The sequence below is a fragment of the Neophocaena asiaeorientalis genome, unplaced genomic scaffold, assembly GCF_003031525.2.
Source record: "Neophocaena asiaeorientalis asiaeorientalis breed wild unplaced genomic scaffold, Neophocaena_asiaeorientalis_V1.1 scaffold86, whole genome shotgun sequence".
Taxonomy (NCBI): Eukaryota; Metazoa; Chordata; class Mammalia; order Artiodactyla; family Phocoenidae; genus Neophocaena; species Neophocaena asiaeorientalis.
In genome coordinates, this window is record NW_020175039.1 from 8623273 (window position 1) to 8645017 (window position 21745).

General features: G+C 37.9%; 1 protein-coding gene across 2 annotated transcripts in view; it reads right to left on the reverse strand.

Moving 5' to 3' along the window:
- The window catches only part of ATIC (5-aminoimidazole-4-carboxamide ribonucleotide formyltransferase/IMP cyclohydrolase), a 30725-nt gene extending 9271 nt beyond the window's left edge, over positions 1 to 21454 (reverse strand). Inside the window, exons 1-12 of one of the 2 annotated variants that reach the window (XM_024763323.1) lie at positions 21333 to 21454; positions 20904 to 21030; positions 19671 to 19747; positions 18757 to 18823; positions 15055 to 15143; positions 14599 to 14750; positions 14110 to 14266; positions 5658 to 5783; positions 4715 to 4822; positions 3795 to 3880; positions 2700 to 2789; positions 47 to 175 (exon numbers count right to left, since the gene is read on the reverse strand). In XM_024763323.1, the coding sequence (XP_024619091.1) occupies positions 47 to 175; positions 2700 to 2789; positions 3795 to 3880; positions 4715 to 4822; positions 5658 to 5783; positions 14110 to 14266; positions 14599 to 14750; positions 15055 to 15143; positions 18757 to 18823; positions 19671 to 19747; positions 20904 to 21030; positions 21333 to 21351 (1227 nt within the window). In that variant the 5' untranslated portion in view covers positions 21352 to 21454. Of the gene's footprint in view, positions 1 to 46; positions 176 to 2699; positions 2790 to 3794; positions 3881 to 4714; positions 4823 to 5657; positions 5784 to 14109; positions 14267 to 14598; positions 14751 to 15054; positions 15144 to 18756; positions 18824 to 19670; positions 19748 to 20903; positions 21031 to 21136; positions 21265 to 21332 lie in introns of those variants that run through there. The other variant, XM_024763324.1, reaches the window with a different exon arrangement.
- Between the last annotated feature and the right edge of the window lie 291 nt (positions 21455 to 21745).

Below are 21745 nucleotides of genomic sequence, written 5' to 3' on the forward strand. Positions count from 1 at the left end.
GATCTACTGAATTACTAGTATTCAGTTCAGATATTTTCAGACTTACATCTTTATTCTTGGTAACAATGTTGCTAAATAATGACCTGTTGATGACACTATTATTTCTCTTCTGGCTTAAACGAAGACCAAAGAGAGTTCGAACTTCGTTTTCATCTGGACTGTAAGACTGGTCCATCTAAATAAAACAAAGTTAAGGAGTTAAAAGAGTAAAAAAGATGTCTACATCCCTCAAAATTTTTCACTTAATTTATGTTCAAGATATTTCATTATAAGCAAGGCTATATGCATTTTTTCTAACTTAGGCAGGTACAAGATCATTTCAGGATGGGTGTAATAGAATGGCCAGGCACCAATATTTTGCTCCAAAATTTTTTATAGGTTTTATAATCTTATAGGGTTTTGTAACTTATACCAAACATTAGAACCAATGATTCCAACAGAGCATTTCTGGTTTCAGTAACTGAAAGCACTATACATATGGTTTTTTCTTAAAAAAAAAAAAAACTAAAACAGATATGCTAACAAATAGGCAGTGGCACAAAAACTGACCTCTAATTTTTTTCTAAGAATCTATTACAAATACTTAATTAAGACTTAGATTAAAAGTTAAAAGAGTGGGCTTCCCTGGTGGCACAGTGGTTAAGAATCCGCCTGCCAATGCAGGGGACAAGGGTTCAAGTCCTAGTCCAGGAAGTTTCCACATGCCGCGGAGCAATGAAGCCCATGAGCCACAACTACTGAGCCTGAGCTCTAGAGTCCGTGAGCCACAACTATGGAAGCCTGTGTAGAGGCCATGCTCTGCAACAAGAAAAGCCAATGCAATGAGAAGCCCACGCACGGCAACAAAGAGTAGCCCCCGCTCGCCGCAACTAGAGAATGCTCGCATGCAGCAAGGAAGACCCAACACAGCCAAAACTAAAACAAAACAAAACAAAACAAAAAAAAGTTAAAAGAGAGAGAACAGCATTTGTAGTCTGTGTCTTTGTTATTTGAAAAGGAATATGTCATTCATTGCTTTCTTCCTCTCCCAAATTTTTAACTGAAATGATAGTAAGACATGGGAATAACCTGCATAAGACCACTCTCTCCCTAGACACTTTTCCAAATTTGACAGTATTTCTTCATTTAACCTTTGGATGATCTTTGGTTTAGAAAGCACTGATATCTGTAACTTATAAGCAAGACCTCATATTAATTCTGCTTAATCTGCATTTTCCTGAATTCTAAAATGGTCCTTTTCCCTTTATATTATAAAATTTCTAAAACTGAGATGTGCCCGCCTATTAACTGATGTCATAAAAAAACCTCTCAAATAAACAGAATATTTAGGAAGCCCTGGTGTTCTTTTGACACCCTGAAACATGATATTGTCCGGTGCTAAAGAGGTCATGATCAGAGTCAGGCTCAGGATTTGGAAAACATTCTCCATGATGCTACAAGTAACTGCTAACAGCCAGAAGTACTTACTACTCTTAATGACAACAACAACAAAAAACAGAAGAGTGAAAATACAGGGGCAGCTAACTGAATGATTAAGTACCTTTTAAAAAAGCTACTTCTGTCAAGTAGCTTTTTAAAAAGTATTACATTTAATGTGGTATTTTTGTTTTCTTTCCTTGAAAAGCTGACATGGAGTCTATGGTGAACCATGTAATTATTGGTTTCTTAAAGGGAAGAATAATAACTTTCAATATATGGAATTTGGATTCCACAGATTTTTTTTACATTAATACCTTCTGAAAAACAGTATTATGAATTTTAACTTTCAGTTCAAATAACTTTTTGCTTTACCCATTTATGATCAGACTATGGGCTAATTTCCCTAACGTATAAGAGCTTGTAAAAATCAGTAAGGAAAAAACTCAACAATCTATTAGAAAGACAGGCAAAGAACACGGGCAGACAGTTCATAAAAGGGAAGTAAAAACACTTAAATGTGAAAAGATGTTCACCCACACACAATGAGAAACTAAAACTGCAATGAGATGCCATTTTCATCTATCTAACTGCTAAGATAAAAATGTTTAAAAACTTGATGCTAGCAAAGGTGTTAGGAAACAGGCACCCTTACACATTCCCATTAAGACATAAAATTGGTTGTACAACCTTAAAATGAGCAGCATCTATCAAAGTCACCAATACAGACAGTCTGCAACCCAGTCCTAATTTTATTCTCAGGACTTTCCCTCTAGCTTATTTCACTGCAGGGTAAAGACTGGTGACTGGCTAGATAAGATACACAGATACAGGACAAACTTCCAAGATGATGAAGCAGTGTGCATTTGTGTCAGTGGGGAGAAAAAGAAGAAATGCAAATGCAAATATTTGCTGAATATGTATAGACTACATATTTCAGGAAAGGTGAGCAAGAAATTGAGACTATTACTTTTAAAAAAGGTAACGGAGCGGCAGAAGGGAAGGATGAGGAGACTTCATCAAATAACCTTCAAAACCTTTTGAATAGGAAACCACATTAAATATATTATTTTTAAAGAAATGAAAAGTAAGGGCGGGAAAGCTCTCTTGATCTTAAACCCAAAAAATTAATAGGAAGAAAAAATTTGCAGGGTTAAGGATAAAAAAACCATAGCAAAGAAGGATAAATTAGAAGGGTGCCAGTATAAAGGAAAGATTAAATATGGGGAAAAAGAGACAAAAGAGAAGAGCAAATTACTGTTTCAAACGTGAATTGCACTAACCTGAAGAACACAGTAGTTCCCATTTTTCTTCTTAGAAAGTAATTTCAAAGCTTCATCTTCATATCCCGGGGCAATAATACCATCAGATACCTATATGTGTATTAAATATTAATTTCTATTTTAAAAAATTAGAGAACACCTCTTAAACGATCTAGAGATAATTATCTGTCATAAATAATGCAGTAGCAGTTTCTGGTTTCTGCCTCCACCACATAATACAAATACTATACTTGGAAAAGGTAAGTCTATGCTAGAATACAACTTTCTACAGCTGATCTTATCTCATCGGCTGTCCTGGTTGTCTGTTTCAATTTTAACCAAGAATATATGAGTGATTCGCTGTAATACATGTATCTTAGGAAGAAAAATGATTTTTTACTCTTCTGTTCACAGGGAGGTTTTGTACTAGAAAGAGCATGTTCTTCTAATTCTGGCTCTGCCAAAACCTGGCTAAATGACCCGAGGCAAGGCAGGCTCCTCAACAGCAAGAAAAGAGGTCAGAGGAAATCAGATTTAACACATTATAAAGATACGAAAGTCATAGATCACACCCCAAAGCCTTGTGCTGTAACCTATAACGCAGCACACCAGCTCCATGGCACCTGGGGATGGCAGGGGTGATGGTAAGGATCCCTAAAGCAACTAAATGTTGTCAAGTCACAGGCCCTGTTAGCCTTAACTGCTAACTGTTTGTTTCCCTCTGAGGCATCTGATCTCCTTCATCTTCTTCTCTATCTCCCCAGCCCCACCCCCACCTTTCCGGAATGCCCGTTTGGTACTCAATTGATGGGGGTTAGTTTTTTAGAGTAGTTTATAATTCCCCTCACTATACAGTCTCTTTCATTACAGACCTAATGGAAGTTTACAGCCAGGTTCACTATTACATCACCATCCAAGATAGCATCCTCTATTCTTCAGAAACAGTAACTCTGGCATTAAGACAATGACTACTAGAAAATTTTAAAGAATTAAATACATAAAACTTGATCACAACAGCCAAATACAAATATTATAGGTTATGGTTTCAATAAACACTATGAACAAATTAAGCTCTACTTAGTTATGCATGGGACAAGATACAGAATGTCCACTAACCTCTCTAGAGATAATTTTGGCAGTAGGGACATCACAAATATCAGATAATGCAACAAAATCACCAAAGGAGGACATCCTATCAGCCCCTGTAAATAAAAATTAAAACGTAGTATTTATCACAGATTATCCATCCTTATACAGAAAAAGGTAATGTTCAACAAACCCCAATGTGATCATATACAATCTAACTTCACTAAGATTTAAACAGCAGATTAATAAGTCATTTAACTGAAATAATCAATAAGAAATATTCTTTCATTTTACCTCCTAGAGCAACATTCAGCAAACTTTTTCTGTAAAGGGCCTGATAGTAAATATTTTTTAAGCTTTGCAGCCACGCGACCCTGTTCCACCTCCAAGACTGTGGTTAGCAATCAGCCACCGACAGTACTATGCGGCCCTATTCCAACCAGACTACATTTACAAAGCTAGGTGGTGGGCTGGATTTAGCCAATGAGCCACACTTTGCCAACCCCTGTGGTAGAAAGTAAACCATGAGAAAGTGTCTCAATAATCTCCCATTAATTTTACAATAATATTCACAGGTTATTAAGCTCATGCATTAGATACTTGTGAATTATATAAAATATTAACTTTAACAAAATTCAGTGTACTTAAATAACCATACAACTTAAATTTAGCAATACAAATACATTCAATAGCCTAATCTGAAACTTCACGCACCAAATCCCAATTGTGCTTCCCTTTATTACATTAAATACTAAAACTAACACACACTTTTATAAACAAATTTATTCCAAGGCTCTCATATAGTCATTCTGAAGTATTAATGAAAAACAGATTAAGGTAATTTGAAATCCTGTAACGAAACAAAGGATATTACTACTTTAAGATAAAATATTGCTTTTCCTCTCAAAAAAAAAAAAAAACAACAGAAAAAGCGCTATTATTCTTCTGACCTCTTGCTCTTGCATATGCAGTGGATATGGGTGTGAGCGTTTCGTACATATCATAGACCATGCAGACTTTGGCTTCATCTTCACTGAGTGGAATTCCAACAGCAGCGCCTGGTATAGAAAACCATAAATAAACCAAAAATCTCAAGTGACTACTTATTAATTCCTAAATCAGGACATTTTTCTAAACATCTAGTCTATATAGCATAATTTCTAGTGCTTGGGCCAAATTAAACAAAAACCTGTTTGGCCAGGTAATTAAATGCCAAAAATATAACTGCAGGGGAGGATGAGGCGGGGGGAATCTCTTCTCCAGCCTCTGAAAACAGAGCCACTCTCTTGAGTCTGCCAACACTAGGCGTGTATGAAGCTACTTTAATTCACTGCTGACTCTCTGTCCTGCTTGATATCACACACCGTTTATTTCTCTGCCACTCCCATTGTTTTCATATCCAAAAACTATCTGAGAACTAATTATGTGTTGAATTGTCAGTAGGTGACACAAATAACTAAGCTGTAAAGCTGACTTAAACACAGAAGAAAAAAGGTCTCTCATACAATGGCCATAAAAAGTTAAAGGGCCATAAGAACAACTTATGTCTACTCAGTTAACTTTTCAACCATGTGGAAAAATGTTTAGTTTAGTCATACTGCATTAAGCAACATCACTTTTATTTTCTAAAACATGTTTCCACTACAAATACAACTATTATCTGACCTTCCTATCTCATAATAGTGTTACATATTATATATACGTAAAAGACACGTGCGCATGGTATTGTTATCAGATTTTATCCAGTTACTACACTGATACTGTTATTAACAAAAGTGGTTTCGGACTTCACAGAATGTCTATATTCGCTTTTGAGTCTTGTCAAACTTCCAAAAATTTTTTAAAAAGTGTATTTTGAACAGTTCCAGAGAATCCCAGAGGGCAGTGCTTTACCTGCCGGGCTGACATGTTTGAAAGAGGCAGCGGCTGGAATGCCTAAAGCTTCTTTGAGTTCCTTCACCAGCTGCCAGGCATTCAAAGCATCACACAAGTTGATAAATCCAGGGGCTCCATTCAAAACTACATATAAAAATATAAATACACATTAACAAGCCAGGTCAATAAGATCAGATATGTGTACATTTCCTAGAAAAATTTTAAAAACACATATATAAGGATTGCACAAATATGTTGCAAATAAAGTATAACGAAGAGGCAAACAGATACACACGAACATACAAGAACTTGCTGAGACTGAATAAAGCACCCGAGTCTGAGCCCATCTCAACAAACACACACACACCACAGGTGCATGAACACATAAGTGTGCACACACCACTGGTGGACCAAAGCCAGCCAATCCATAAATAAATCAACAAAGAATTCAGGAACAGGAAAAAAGTACGACTAGACTGGTGATCATCAGGGATCCACTTCAGTACAGAAATAAGATCAAACAACTGTGGCAACTTTACTGTACAATTTATAGTATAAAATTTAAATTGTAAGTCCTGTCAGTTTAACAAATAATGTTACAAACTAAAGCAAGAGTTTAGTGGGTGGGAGAGATGGAGGGAAAAACGTGTGTTGGGTTTCTCTTCTTTTATACCAGACTCGGTACACTCAGTCTAAAGTTGAAATGCAGTTAAAAAGGAGACTACAACTTTTTCACTGCCTATTTTCTTAACAGTGGCAGGATTTTTAAAAGCCAAAATCTTGTGAATAAACATTTATAAGAAGTTCAGCGCACACACAAAACTAGTGGGCCACTAATTAAAAACAACTTTATAATTTCATTTCCTTTGTGTTATTTTGGATAGCACATACTTTTAAAAGCAAAACCTTGCCAAACATCTACTGAGTGCCTACTACAATGTTAAGCACTGTTCTAGGAACTTGGGATACTATCAGTGAATAAAACAGTCCCTCCCAAATTACTGTCATCGACAACCCTCTTAGATAGCCTCATCCAAGAGGGCAGACAGCAGAAGCAAGAAGAACTACACTTCTGCAGCCGGTGGAATGAAAACCACATTCACAGAAAGACAGACAAAATGAAAAGCCAGAGGACTTGTACCAGATGAAGGAACAACACCAAACCTCAGAAAAACAACTAAATGAAGTGGAGATAGGCAACCTTCCAGAAAAAGAATTCAGAATAATGATCGTGAAGATGATCCAGGACCTTGGAAAAAGAATGGAGGCAAAGATCGAGAAGACGCAAGAAATGCTTAACAAAGACCTAGAAGAATTAAAGAACAAACAAACATAGATGAACAACACAATAAATGAAATGAAAACTACACTAGAAGGAATCAATTGCAGAATAACTGAGGCAGAGAAACGGATAACTGACCTGAAAGACCAAATGGTGGAATTCACTATCACGGAATAAAGAAAGAAGAATGAAAAGAAATGAAGACAGCCTAAGAGACCTCTGGGACAACATTAAACGCAACAAAATTCATATTATAGGGGTCCCAGAAGGAGAAGAGAGAGAGGAAGGACCCGAGAGAATACCTGAAGAGATTATAGTCAAAAACTTCCCTAACATGGGAAAGGCAATAGCCACCCAAGTCCAGGAAGCGCAGAGTCACAGGCAGGATAAACCCAAGGAGAAACATACCGAGACACATAGTTATCAAATTGATAAAAATTAAAGACAAAGAAAAATTATTGAAAGCAACAGGGGAAAAAGACAAATAACATACAACGGAACTCCCATAAGGTTAACAGCTGATTTCTCAGCAGAAACTCTACAAGCCAGAAGGCAGTTGCATGATATACTTAAAGTGATGAAAGGGAAGAACCTACAACCAAGAATACTCTACCCAGCAAGGATCTCATTCAGATTCAACGGAGAAATCAAAAGCTTTACAGACAAGCAAAAGCTAAGACAATTCAGCACCACCAAACCAGCTCTTCAACAAGTGCTAAAGGAACTTCTCTAAGTGGGAAACACAAAAGAAAAGGACCTATAAAAACAAACCCAAACAATTAAGAAAAAGGTCATAGGAACATACATATCGATAATTACCTTAAATGTGAATGGATTAAATGCTGCAACCAAAAGACACAGGCTCGCTGAATGGATACAAAAACAAGACCCACATATATGCTGTCTACAAGAGACCCACTTCAGACCTAGGGACACATACAGACTGAAAGTGAGGGGATGGAAAAAGATATTCCATGCAAATGGAAATCAAAAGAAAGATGGAGTAGCAACTCTCATATCAGACAAAATAGACTTTAAAATAAAGACTATTACAAGAGACAAAGGACACTACATAATGATCAAGGGATCAATCCAAGAAGAAGATATAACAATTGTAAATATTTATGCATCCAACATAGGAGCACCTCAATACATAAGACAAATGCTAACAGCCATAAAAAGGGAAATCGACAGTAACACAATAATAGTAGGGGACCTTAACACCCACTTTCACCAATGGACAGATCATCCAACATGAAAATAAATAAGGAAGCGCAAGCTTTAATGACACATTAAACAAGATGGACTTAATTGATGTTTACAGGACATTCCATCCAAAAACAACAGAATACACTTTCTTCTCAAGTGCACACGGAACATTCTCCAGGATAGATCACATCTTGGGTCACAAATCAAGACTCAGTAAATTTAAGAAAATTGAAATCATATCAAGAATCTTTTCTGAGCATAACGCTATGAGATTAGAAATCAATTACAGGCGGAAAAAACGTAAAAAACACAAACACATGGAGGCTAAACAGTACATTACTAAAGAGCCAAGAGATCACTGAAGAAATCAAAGAGGAAATAAAGAAATACATAGAGACAAATTACAACGAAAACACGAACGATCCAAAACCTATGGGATGCAGCAAAAGCATTTCTAAGAGGGAAGTTTAGAGCAATACAAGCCTACTTCAAGAAACAAGAAAAATCTCAAACGATGTAACCTAACACCTAAAGGAACTAGAGAAAGAAGAACAAATAAAACCCAAAGTTAGAAGGAAAGAAATCATAAAGATCAGAGAAGAAATAAATGAAATAGAAACAAAGAAAACAAGAGCAAAGATCAATAAAACTAAGTGCTGGTTCTTTTTGGGTTTTTTTGCATTTTAAAAAATCTGTATTCTACAAACATACCAGTGAATGCTATAAATAAGGTAATATGACATAAAACAAAAAACGCTGGTTCTTTGAGAAGATAAACAAAATTGATAAACCATTAGCCAGACTCATCAAGAAAAAGAGGGAGAGGACGCAAATCAATAAAATTAGAAATGAAAAAGAAGAAGTGACAACAGACACCACAGAAATACAAAGCATCCTAAGAGACTACCAGAAGCAACTCTATGCCAATAAAATGGACAACCTGGAAGACATGGACAAATTCTTAGAAAGATATAACCTTCCAAGACTGAGCCAGGAAGAAACAGAAAATATGAACAGACCAATCACAAGTAATGAAATTGAAACTGTGATTAAAACTCTTCCAACAAACAAAAGTCCAAGACCAGATGGCTTCACAGGTGAATTCTATCAAACATTTAGAGAAGAGCTAACACCCATAATTCTCAAACTCTTCCAAAAAATTGTGGAAGAAGGAACACTCCCAAACTCACCACCATCCATCATCACCCTGATACCAAAACCAGACAAAGATACTATAGAAAAAGAAAACTACAGAACAAATAACATTGATGAATATAGATGCAAAAATCCTCAGCAAAATACTAGCAAACAAAATCCAAGAACACATTAAAAGGATCATACACCATGATCAAGTGGGATTTATCCCAGGGATGCATTTCTTCAATATATGCAAATCAATCAATGTGATACACCATATTAACAAATTGAAGAATAAAAACCATATGATCATCTCAACAGATGCAGAAAGAGCTTTTGACAAATTTCAACACCCATTTATGATAGAAACTCTCCCGAAGGTGGGCACAGAGGGAACCTACCTCAACATAATAAAAGCCATATACGACAAACCTACAGCAAACATCATTCTCAATGGTGAAAAACTGAAAGCATTTCCTCTAAGATCAGGAACAAGACAAGGATATCCACTCTCGCCACTATTATTCAACATAGTTTTGGAAGTCCTAGCCACAGCAATCACAAAAGAAAAAGAAATAAAAGGCACACAGATTGGAAAAGAAGAAGTAAAACTGTCACTGTTTCCAAATAACATAAAACTATGTATAGAGAATCCTAAAGATGCCACCAGAAAACTACTAGAGCTCATCAATGAATGTGGTAAAGTGGCAGGATACACAATTAATGCACAGAAATCTCTTGCAGTCCTACACATTAATGATGAAAAATCTGAAAGAGAAATTAAGGAAACACTCCTATTTACCACTGCAACAAAAAGAATAAAATACCTAGGAATAAACCTACCTAGGGAGACAAAAGACCTGTATGCAGAAAACTATAAGACACTGATGAAAGAAATTAAAGATGATACCAACAGATGGAGAGCTATACCATGTTCTTGGATTGGAAGAATCAATATTGTGAAAATGACTATACTACCCAAAGAAATCTACAGATTCAATGCAATCCCTACCAAACTACCACTGGCATTTTTTACAGAACTAGAACAAACAAATCTTAAAATTTGTATGGAGACAAAAAAACCCCAAATAGCCAAAGCATTCTTGAAGGAAAAAAACAGAGCTGGAGGAATCAGACTCCCTGACTTCAGACTATACTACAAAGCTACAGTAATCAAGACAATATGGTACTGGCACAAAAACAGAAATATAGACCAATGGAACAGGAGAGAAAGCCCAGACATAAACCCATGCACCTATGGTCAACTAATCTAAGACAAAGAAGGCAAGGATATATGATGGAGAAAAGACAGTCTCTTCAATAAGTGTTGCTGGGAAAACTGGACAGCTACATGTAAAAGAATGAAATTAGAACACTCCCTAACACCATACATAAAAATAAACTCAAAATGGATTCGAGACCTAAATGTAAGACCAGACACTATTAAACTCTTAGAGGAAAACACAGGAAGAACACTCTTTGACATAAATCACAGCAAGATCTTTTTTGATCCACCTCCTAGAGTAATGGAAATAAAAACAAAAATAAACAAATGGGACGTAATGAAACTTCAAGGCTTTTGCACAGCAAAGGAAACTATAAACAAGATGAAAAGACAACCCTCAGAATGGGAGAAAATATTTTCAAACGAATCAATGGACAAAGGATTAATCTCCAAAATATATAAACAGCTCATGCAGCTCAATAATAAAAAACAAACAACCCTATCCAAAAATGGGCAGAAGACCTAAATAGACATTTCTCCAAAGAAGACATACAGATGGACAAGAAGCACATGAAAAGCTGCTCAACATCACTAATTATTAGAAAAATGCAAATCAAAACTACAATGAGGTATCACCTCACACCAGTTAGAATGGGCATCATCAGAAAATCTACAAACAACAAATGCTGGAGAGGGTGTGGAGAAAAGGGAACCCTCTTGCACTGTTGGTGGGAATGTAAATTGATACAGCCACTATGGAGAACAGTATGGACGTTCCTTAAAAAACTGAAAATAGAATTACCATATGACCCAATAATCCCACTACTGGACATATACCTAAAGAAAACCACAATTCAAAAAGACACATGCACCCCAATGTTCACTGCAGCACTATTTACAATAGTCAGGTCATGGAAGCAACCTAAATACCCATCGATAGATGAATGGATAAAGAAGATGTGGTACATATACACAATGGAATATTACTCAGCCATAAAAAGGAATGAAATTGGGTCATCTGTAGAGACCTGGATGGATCTAGAGACTGTCATACAGAGTGAAGTAAGTCAGAAAGAGAAAAACAAATATCGTATATTAACGCATGTATGTGGAACCTAGAAAAATGGTACAGATGAAGCGGTTTTCAGGACAGAAATATAGACACAGATGTAGAGAACAAATTATGAACACCAAGAGGGAAAAGCGAGCTGCAGGGAATGAATTGGGAGACTGGGATTGGCATATATACACTAATATGTATAAAATGGATAACTAATAAGAACCTGCTGTATAAAAAAAATTCAAACATTAATCTGTTTCTCTATACTTCTTCCAAACAATAAAATGCTCTTTGAATTTAAAAAAAAAACAAAAAAATTCCAAGTTACTGTCATCATGGAGCTTACGGGTGGAGTTAGAAAGGAAACAAAATGCGCAATGGAATTATACAATAGAAAATATTATTTACCCAAATGAGTTGAAAACTTGTGTCTACACAAAAGCATGTACACAAGTGTTTATAACAGCTTTATTCATGAACTGCCAAACAGCATCCTTACATTCTTGATGTCTTCAAAAGGTGAATGGATAAACTGCGGTACAGCCACACACAAGGAAATATTATTCAGTAATAAGAGGTAATAAGCTACCAGAAGACACAGGAGGAAACTTAAATGCATATTGCTAAGTTAAAGAATCAGTCTGAAAAGGCTATATACTGTATGTTTCCAACTATATGATACTGGAACACAGCAAACGTATAGAGACAGTGGTTGCTAGGGGTTAGGGGTTAGGGGGGTGGAAGGGGAGGAGTTTTTAGGGTGGTAAAACTATTATGTAGGAAAATTTCACAGTGAATACATTATACATTTGCCCAAACCCGTAGAATGTACAACATATTCTGAATCTAAACTATTGATCTTAGTTAATAATAATGAACCAATATTGATTCGTTAATTGTAACAAACGTACCACACTAATGCAAAGTTGTTAACAGGGGAAACTGGGGGAAGGGGGACATATGAGAATTCTTTGTACTTCTGGGAAATGTTTCTGTAAATCTGAAACTGCTCTTTTAGGGTCTAGTGGTTAAGCCTCTGCACTTCCACTGCAGGGGCATGGGTTCAATCCCTGGTTGGAGAACCAAGATCCCATATGCCGTGCGGTGTGGCCAAAAAAAAAAGGATTAATTAGAAAAAACCAAACAAACCTGCTCTTTTTAATAAAACTACTTGGAAATAAAGTTCCCTCGAGGAAAAAAAAAAAAAAAATTACTGTTCTCATGGAGCTTATGCAAGAGGCATAGAAGAAACAAAACAGGCAATAAACAGTAAACAACAAAAGTAAAATATCCTATAAGACATACAACATGCAAAACTTAAATGAGACATTGTTTATAAAACTCCCCCATCTCCCTTTTTTTATACTTTAATTGTGGTAAGTGGGAGAAAACTTGGCTTCTGAAACATTTCAGTTAGTTAGAATAACCCCTTCAAATTATCAAATTTCCAAAGACACTAACAACTCTTTAGACACAAGAGAAAATGCTACAGAGAAATGTTTAAAGTTGTTTAATTTATTAAACAGTTGAAACAAAACAGAACTCTTCTCGTTTCCAATCACAAGAAAACCAGTCATCAACATCATTCTCTCTCACACACACAACTCTAGGGCTGAGCATACGGGCTTGGGCAGCATTAAAAAAGATTCAAACTATATCTGAGGCAAAGTAGTAATAGAATTTACCGACTGTCAAGAGCAAAGAAGAGAGTATTTTAAATGCTCCTTAAACTTCCTGCACTGCTTCTCTCTCCTCCCCTCTCTCCGCTGATAACAGGGAGTAAACAGCACCAATCTACCAATGTGCGCTCTGAGCTTGCCTTCTCAGTGCCTGAAGGAAGCTGTCCGTGCTCTCACCCAGGGCAGCCCCCCACCAACTTCAACCCTCCGAAGTCTTCACACCTACACGTCTCTCCTCTGCCCCCTGGACCCACTCTTCCCTTCTACCAGGGAGTAGGACGTGCCTGCTCATTAAATGGTCCGCCTTAACAACAAAACAGAACCAAAAACTGTAAAATCCCTCTCCTAACTCTACAAATCCTTAAGCCCTGACTAATTTCTCTGTTCAAAGAATTATCTTTATCATTCTTCTTTCCTAACCTCACATTCCTATTTTGGCCCATTGTAACTGGGCTTCCAGATCCATCACTCCAAGGAAACTGCGTTTGTAACATTCCCAAATCAAATAGCTACTTCTCTCAGCAGCATTCCGACTGGTTGAAACTCTATAGGTTCTCTGATGGTTCTCCACTGCCATGTCAAGGTTTGGTCTTGACCATCTTCTCCAAAATTCAGCCACCCCATCCTGTCCTACATCTTCAAAACCATCTACACACCAGACACTCGAATCTGTATCTTCAACTGGACTTCTCTCCAGAACCCTGGATTATCTCAATATTTTTTGTTCACAAGTCCCACTGACAGCTCAAACTTCAGGCAACTATAAGAGGTATTAAGTAATTTATCTTCTAAAAAGTGAATCACACCTGATACAATAGAGAGAAAGACACACACATCCAGACACGGCAAACTGTGCCACATTAACGCTCAGCTTTTACCTGTGATTGGGAGCTTGGGCTTCAGGGTATATAACTGGGCAGGAGTTTGATGAGGGTTCATTCCATACCTCAAGGGCATCTGAGATATTCCTTTACTATATTCTTTCCTGAAGTAATCGGAAATTGCTTCATCATATCGTGCCGTATGAGTGAAAGCCTAGAATAAGAGTTAAGATTTGTGAAAATAGCCGCAGTATTTCTGAAAGTGAGGTAAAAATGGTTATAAGTAGTATATATCAAACTACAACCCACAGCCCGCACACATGCCTGTGCAGGAAAGACACCAAATAATAATAAATAGCACAAAGAATTATTCCCTTTCCATTTCTCTTTCAATCTTTTGACAGACTACCTCTCTGATAGCTGGTCTTCGCATTTACAACAAAAGGATAGCAGCTCCAAGCAGAACCCTGGAGGGTGATGTAATCTGGTGAGAACTGAGTACTGTTGGTTTTGCAAGCACTGCACTAGATAAAAGCATGTCCGCACCTTCAAGGCTAACTGGCGTCTTGTCTCCAAAGATGTGTCTTTGCTGTCGGAGCCCTGCATCTCTGAGGACACAGCTGCGTAGTCCTCTGGTTCACACACTACTGTCACCCGAGTGTGGTTTTTGGCTGCCGCTCTCAGCAGGGTTACTCCCCCTTTGAAGAACAAAAGACGATTTGCATTTTCTTATCAGTTTCACCTCTTTCAAATCAAGTCACTGTATGCATACGTACTTTCTACTATAATTCTTGCCTTAAAAATAAGAGAAAAATAAGCCAGATGAATCTCTAAACAGAGAAAGAGCTCAGAAAATATCGATGAATCGGTCATCCCAGAACACAATCTGGGGGCAGCGACTATTTGCTAGGCCCTCAATAGGGAACGTCCAAGAGTCATCTTGTTTACAGTGTAAAGAAGTGTCTCCTCCAGCAGTCTTCAAATATGGTTTTTCTGACTTACCAATATCAATTTGCTCAACCGCCACTTCAACAGTTACAGCCGGAGAAGCCACCGTCTTTGCAAAGGGATACAGATTACAAACGACAACTCTAAAAACAAAGAGGAATTCAGCTGTCACTAAAAACTCAAACTTCCGTGGTTTACACACCTCAGTCAGTAGCTGTTAATATGACCAAACCCCTTAAGACCTAAAATATCAACTGTGAGCCTGATGTTTTAAAGTTCTAAAGTTACTTTGAAACATCAGGACCTCCCACATTTGCAAGAGCATAGGTATACAGAAGGGGCTGTAGTCAGCAAATGCTCTCAATACACATTATTCCCTCCAAATCATATGGCAATGTTCTGCTTGGGTAACCTTAGCTACGCACTGTCCTATCAAGCCATCAAAATTTAAAAACAAAATTTTAACTGAAATAAAACACAAAGCTACCGATAATATCCTCAATTTGGAATGTGATCACCATTATCTACGACACTGGATTTTACACTCTATTTCCAGTGGATTGTGTAAAATGATGAAAAATGATAGGTCATTCTAAAGGGGAAATATTTGTTTTGTCTTCAGAAACGTCATACACAATAATGGTAAAAGGACAAAAGAGTAATTTAAAGGACAGACCTGATCTAAAATTCACCACCAGTGAAACAGAGATCCACCCCTAGGGCTGCAATGTGAGGAGATATGTGGGCAGGTTCCCCAGTGAAATAAGCACAACTGGCAAAAACTAACAAAAAAAGAAAAACAGAAGGGGGGGTGGTGGGCAACACTTCCCAATGCCTGATACTAAAACCAGACAAAATGTCACACACACACAAAAAAACAACCAGAACAGTATCTTATGAATACGGACCAAAAAGTCCTTAACATACTACCAAATTGAATACAGTAAAATATAAAAAGAAGTACACACCACAGCAAAGTATGGTTTATCCCACGACTGTAAGGTCGGTTTAACATCTAAAAGTCAATTATTGTAATAGCTATGTCAATAAAATAAAGGACAAAAACCACCTGATTATCTCAATAGATGCACGGAAAGCATCTGATAAAACTGAACTCATTCGTGATGAAAACAGTCAAAAATTAAGACTAGAACTTGCTCAACACGATATAGGATATTTAAAAAAAACAACCCACAGGGCTTCCCTGGTGGCGGAGTGGTTGAGAATCTGCCTGCCAATGCAGGGGACGCGGGTTCGAGCCCTGGTCTGGGAAGATCCCACATGTTGCGGAGCAACTGGGCCCGTGAGCCACAACTACTGAGCCTGAGCGTCTGGAGCCTGTGCTCCGCAACAAGAGAGGCCGCGACAGTGAGAGGCCCGCGCACTGCGATGAAGAGTGGCCCCTGCTTGCCACAACTAGAGAAAGCCCTCGCACAGAAACGAAGACCCAATACAGCCAAAAATAAATAAATAAATTTAAAACAGCTAACATCATACTTCAAGGTGAAAGACTGAAAGGTCTCCCCTAAGATCTGGAACAAGACAAGGATGTCCACTCTCACTACTTCTACTCAACCCTGTACTGGAGGTTCTAGCCTGGTCAATTAGCAAAGAAAATGAAATAAAAGGCACCAAGATTGGAAAAAAGTGATGCTATCTCTATTAGCAGGTGACATGATCTTGTATCTAGAAAATCCTAAGGAATTCACACAGAAAAATCATTAGCACTTATCAGTAAATAAGTTCAGCAGGGTTGTAGGATATAATCAATTGAACTTATACACACTAGCTAGGAACAATCCAAAAGTAAAATTAAGAAAACAGTTCTACGTACAATAGCATCAAAAACAAACAAATTTATGAATAAATTTAAGAAAAGAATATGACTTGTATCTTAAAAAGGACAAAACAATGTTGAAAGAAATTTTAAAAAATCTTTAGAAAGAGATGCCATGTTTATGGACTGGAAGACTTAATATTGTTAGATGGCAATATTCCCCAAATTGATCTACAGATTCAAGATAATTCCTACAAAAACTCCAACGCCCCTTTTTGCAGAAATGGGCAAGCTGACCCTAAAATTCATATGGAAATGCAAGGGACCCTGAATACCCAAAACAATCTTGAAAAAGAAGAACAAAGCTGAAAGACTCACACTTATCACTTTCACAGTTTACCACAAAGATAATGGCGTGGTGCTGGCATAAAGGAGGTATAGATCAAGTGTACCAAGATCATTCAATGGGGAAAGAATAGTCTCTCCCACAAATGATGCTGAGACAACTGGATAGCCACATACTAAATAAAGCTAGACCGCTACCTCACACCCACATATAAAAAAAGTAGCTTAAAAGGAATCAAAGACCTAAGCATAAAAGCTAAAACTAAAAAACTCTTAAAAGAAAACATAGGCATAAATCTTCATTATTCTGAATTATGAAATGGTTTCTTAGAAATAACACTAAAGGCACAGGCAACAAAAGAAAAAATATAGGTAAGTTGGATATTACCAAAATTTAAAACTTTTATGATGGTCAAAGGATACTATTAAGAAAATGAAAACAATCCACAGAATGGGATAAAATGAATTCTTACAACTCAATAATAAAAAATAAGTGACTCAATTAAAATGGGCATCTGAACAGACATTTCTCCAAAGGTATACAAATGGCTTATGCTCATGAAAAGATGCTCAACCTCATTAGGAAATGCAAATCATAATCACAATGAGATACCACATCATAGGATGGTTAGAATCAAAAATATCAATAACAAATGTTGCTGAGTATGTAGAAGTGAGAACTTTTGTACACTGCCGGTGGGAATGTAAACTGACGAAGCACTTTGGAAAATAATCTGGCAGCTCCTCAAAAGTTTAAACAGTTACCAGATGACCAAGAAATTCCACTCCCAGGTATATACCCAAGAGAAATGAAAATATATGTGCACACAAAAATTTGTACATGAATGTCCATAGCTGCATTATTCATAACATCCAAAAGTGCAAACAATCCAAATATCCATCAACTGATGAACTGATAAATGGGAGTATATCCATACAATAAATTACTTTTCAGCAATAAAAAAGTGAATTGATATATGCTGTAACATGGATGAACCTTGAAAACATGCTAAGAAGCTAGTCACAGAGGACCATATTATACAATTACACTGATATGCAATGTTCGTGTAAATCCAGAATAGAAAATACACTGGTGGTTGCCTAGGTTGTTGGAGGAAATGAAGAATGAAAGTTAATGGGTAGAGTTTTTTGAGGGGGGAGGGTCAGGGTGGGAGGTGGGGTGATGAATATATTCTAACATTAACTGTGGTAATAATTGTACAACTCTAAATATACTAAATTACTAAACTACTGAATTATCTACTTTAAACTGGGGAATTGTATGGTACATGAATTAAGCTGAATAAAGCTGTTATACATATGTATTAAAAAGAAAGAGTGAATATCATTATGCAAATAACTAAGTTACTTATATGTACGACAATTTAGATCACAACTTCCTAAAAAACCAAAGGTTGTTTAAGCATAATTATGTATTTTAGTAATATAAATTTGGCAAAATCAAAATGTTTATTTACCCACATACAATGTCACAAATGTCCTCAATAAATGTTTATAGTAAGTGATCAGGAAACTAAACCTAATGCCAACCTTGATCTTTAAAAAGAGACACCTGATTTGGCTTCTTTGTCTTTGATCCCTAATGTATTAAAAGTTCAACTTTGAATTTTTACCTTATAAGACTGAAATCAAGTCTGGCCATGTCAGCACTATCTTCTGGGATATTACGAGCCAAGATGCCTAATTTAACAAAGTTAGAGTATTAGGTTCAAAAAACAAGTCAGAATAAGGTACTTCTTTCCAACATGATCCCATCAATCAAGTTAAAGCCCCTAGCATTGCCTAATTAAGAATACCAGACAGTACAAATCTCAGATTAGTGGGTATACTTAAAAACTGTTTGCATCAGTTCCTGATTCCCTTTTTCTTGAGCAACAAAACATAAAAGGAATTTTCATATAACTGTTGTCAGTTCCATCACTCCATGTACTCCCATAAATACTGAAGCATTTTGAAAGAATTCCTTTGAAAGTCAGTTACACTGTGATGCTTTATTCTAAGTTTGGAATCATCATAAAAGTTTTTTCACACTCTAAAATCTAAGTATTTTCATTAACTCCAGCAGGAAATATCACACTCTAACTTATTTATCAGGCCAGGACTAATAGTAAGCAGAGGAATCCATCAAGTAACAAAGCAAACCAGATTTTAAACAGGTTCTAATGTATTATGAACTTTAGCAGCACATGTGACAAAACCAGCATAACCTCACAGATAATTTTTTTTTAAGCTATGACCTGCCTTTTTCCTTATTCCTTTGTTTATTCTACAAAGTAACTGATTGTTTTAAACTGAAGGTATCTGGGCTTCCCTGGTAGTGGTTGAGAGTCCACCTGCTGATGCAGGGGATGCGGGTTCGTGCCCCAGTCCGGGAAGATCCCACATGCCGTGGAGCGCGGCTGGGCCCGTGAGCCATGGCCGCTGGGCCTGCGCGTCCGGAGCCTGTGCTCCGCAACGGGAGAGGCCACAGCAGTGAGAGGCCCGCGTACCGCAAAAAAAAAAAATACTGAAGGTATAAACCACTTACCAGCATGGACTGCAGGATGCAAGGTTTTCACACGCCCCCCTAACATTTCAGGAAATCCAGTTACCTCAGAGACGTCTCTGAAAACAGATAAACAGAATATTGCTGGTGCTTCTGCTGAGTTGTCATTTTACATTTTACACCATTCCAAAACATCTTCCAACATTTTTTCAGAGCCTGGTTTTTCAGAATTCAGAAAATGAATCATAAGCCATACTAATGAAATATTAAGAAATAAATCCAACTCACAAGTAATTTGGCAATATACAACAAAGTATTAATATTCTTATCTCAGAAACAGACTAAAGAGAAAGCAAGGATTTATTTTTATGATTAAACAAGCATAAAGACAGCAGAGTAAATGAGTGGGGCAATAAAAGATTGTTTAGTAAAGTGGTGTTGGTATTAGAATAACTGGTTAACACTATGCAAATACAGATTCCGAATCAAAAGTTTGAGCACTTTAATAAAAGAAGTACCAAAATTAAGTATGTGAGGAATGCTTTCAAAACACTGAACAAAGGACTGATCTATGTAAATTTAAAAACTTTTTACTCAATACATGAAAAGAAAAAGCTGGAAAAAGATAATCACAAAACATGACAAAGGGACACATAAAAGACAGCATTTCAATATCAATCCATATCACCAAACTGACCTGAACCCTCTCTGTCTGAATTTACAAGCAAATTTTTAAAAACCCACAATATGTGAAAAAAGCAACAAGCAAGACCATCTATCTTCTGTATGAGCTATTTAATTAAAAAAATATGCTTATAAAAACACTGGAAGGAAACACATCAACATGTTGAACATGGTTACCAGAGATGCTAAGGGAAGAGAGACTGAATCTTCAGAGTTGAATTTTAATGATGTCAACAGTTTCACTAACGAGCCAGTCAAAACAGGTCATAGGCATCCTGCAAATCACAACTTCCTTCTTGCCCAACAGACAGTCCACCTAAATTAATCTGTTGTGGCTGAGGAGGGCTCTGAAATGAGGACTCTGGGGGTCCCAACTCCTTACTCTGTAAATATGAACAGAAGTTACTAAATTTCTCTGGGCCTCATCTCCCTCTTCCACAAAGGTGGTTAAGTAGTTTACCAATCTCACAGCCTGTCTGGGAGGAGTAAATAACGTTATTTTACTCAGTGCCTGGAATACATTACTTTCTGGTCAACGTCATCACGCTAGGTTCTGATAGAACTTAACTTAGAAAGCAAGTTGTGCCTTACCTGACTGCCAGACCAGCATCTCTGAGAGCTTTTGCAGTCCCTCCAGAAGCGATCAGATGCAAACCCACAGAAGCTAGGTTCCTGGCAAATTCCACAAGGCCGGTTTTGTCAGAGACACTCAATAAGGCTGAAACAGAAAACATTTCTCATCACTCGCTGTACACATTACATTCCTCAAGGCCGGGGAGGGGGGGGTGGGCAGTCGAGAAGCTCAAGGCCCTCACTACCCAGACCTTGACCCGGGGCCGGGCCTGCCGCCAGCGAACCCCATTTCCGCGGGCCGGGGCCTAGCAGACCGCAGCGCCGCCTACCACCCTGCCGGGCCCCCGCAGCTCCCGCCCGGCCGCCGCCATTGCCGGGGTGAGGGTGCCGCGGGGCACGGATGCCGATGGCGCGGCACCTCCACCTCCAGGGCGCCAAGGGACTCACCGAGCTGGCCGGGTGCCATGGCTGCAGGCGGCAAGGCCCCGGGGAGCGCGGGGCACAAAAGCGGAGACGCCACGTGCGGAAGGAGGGGCGGTGCGGCCAGAATTTACGCCGGAAGGAGGCGGGGCGGACCCGGTGGGCGCCTGATCCGTCACGTGACCCAACCCGCCCCCTGTTCAATTTCAGACGCGAAATCGGAGCCTCAGGGTTGTAAGGGAATGCGGGGTGGGGTGCGGTGCAGCTGGCTTCCTAAATCCAGAACTGGAAGGGATCACCACCTACAGTCTCACACTCCGAGAGTGATTTGTCCCTGCCCACAAAATGTGGTCGCCCCAAGCCTCGGGAGCTAACTCCTGTTGCCCGGGGCAGCCTGTCCCGGAGGCTGATCAAAGCGTCAGAAGCCCTGACGGAGGAAT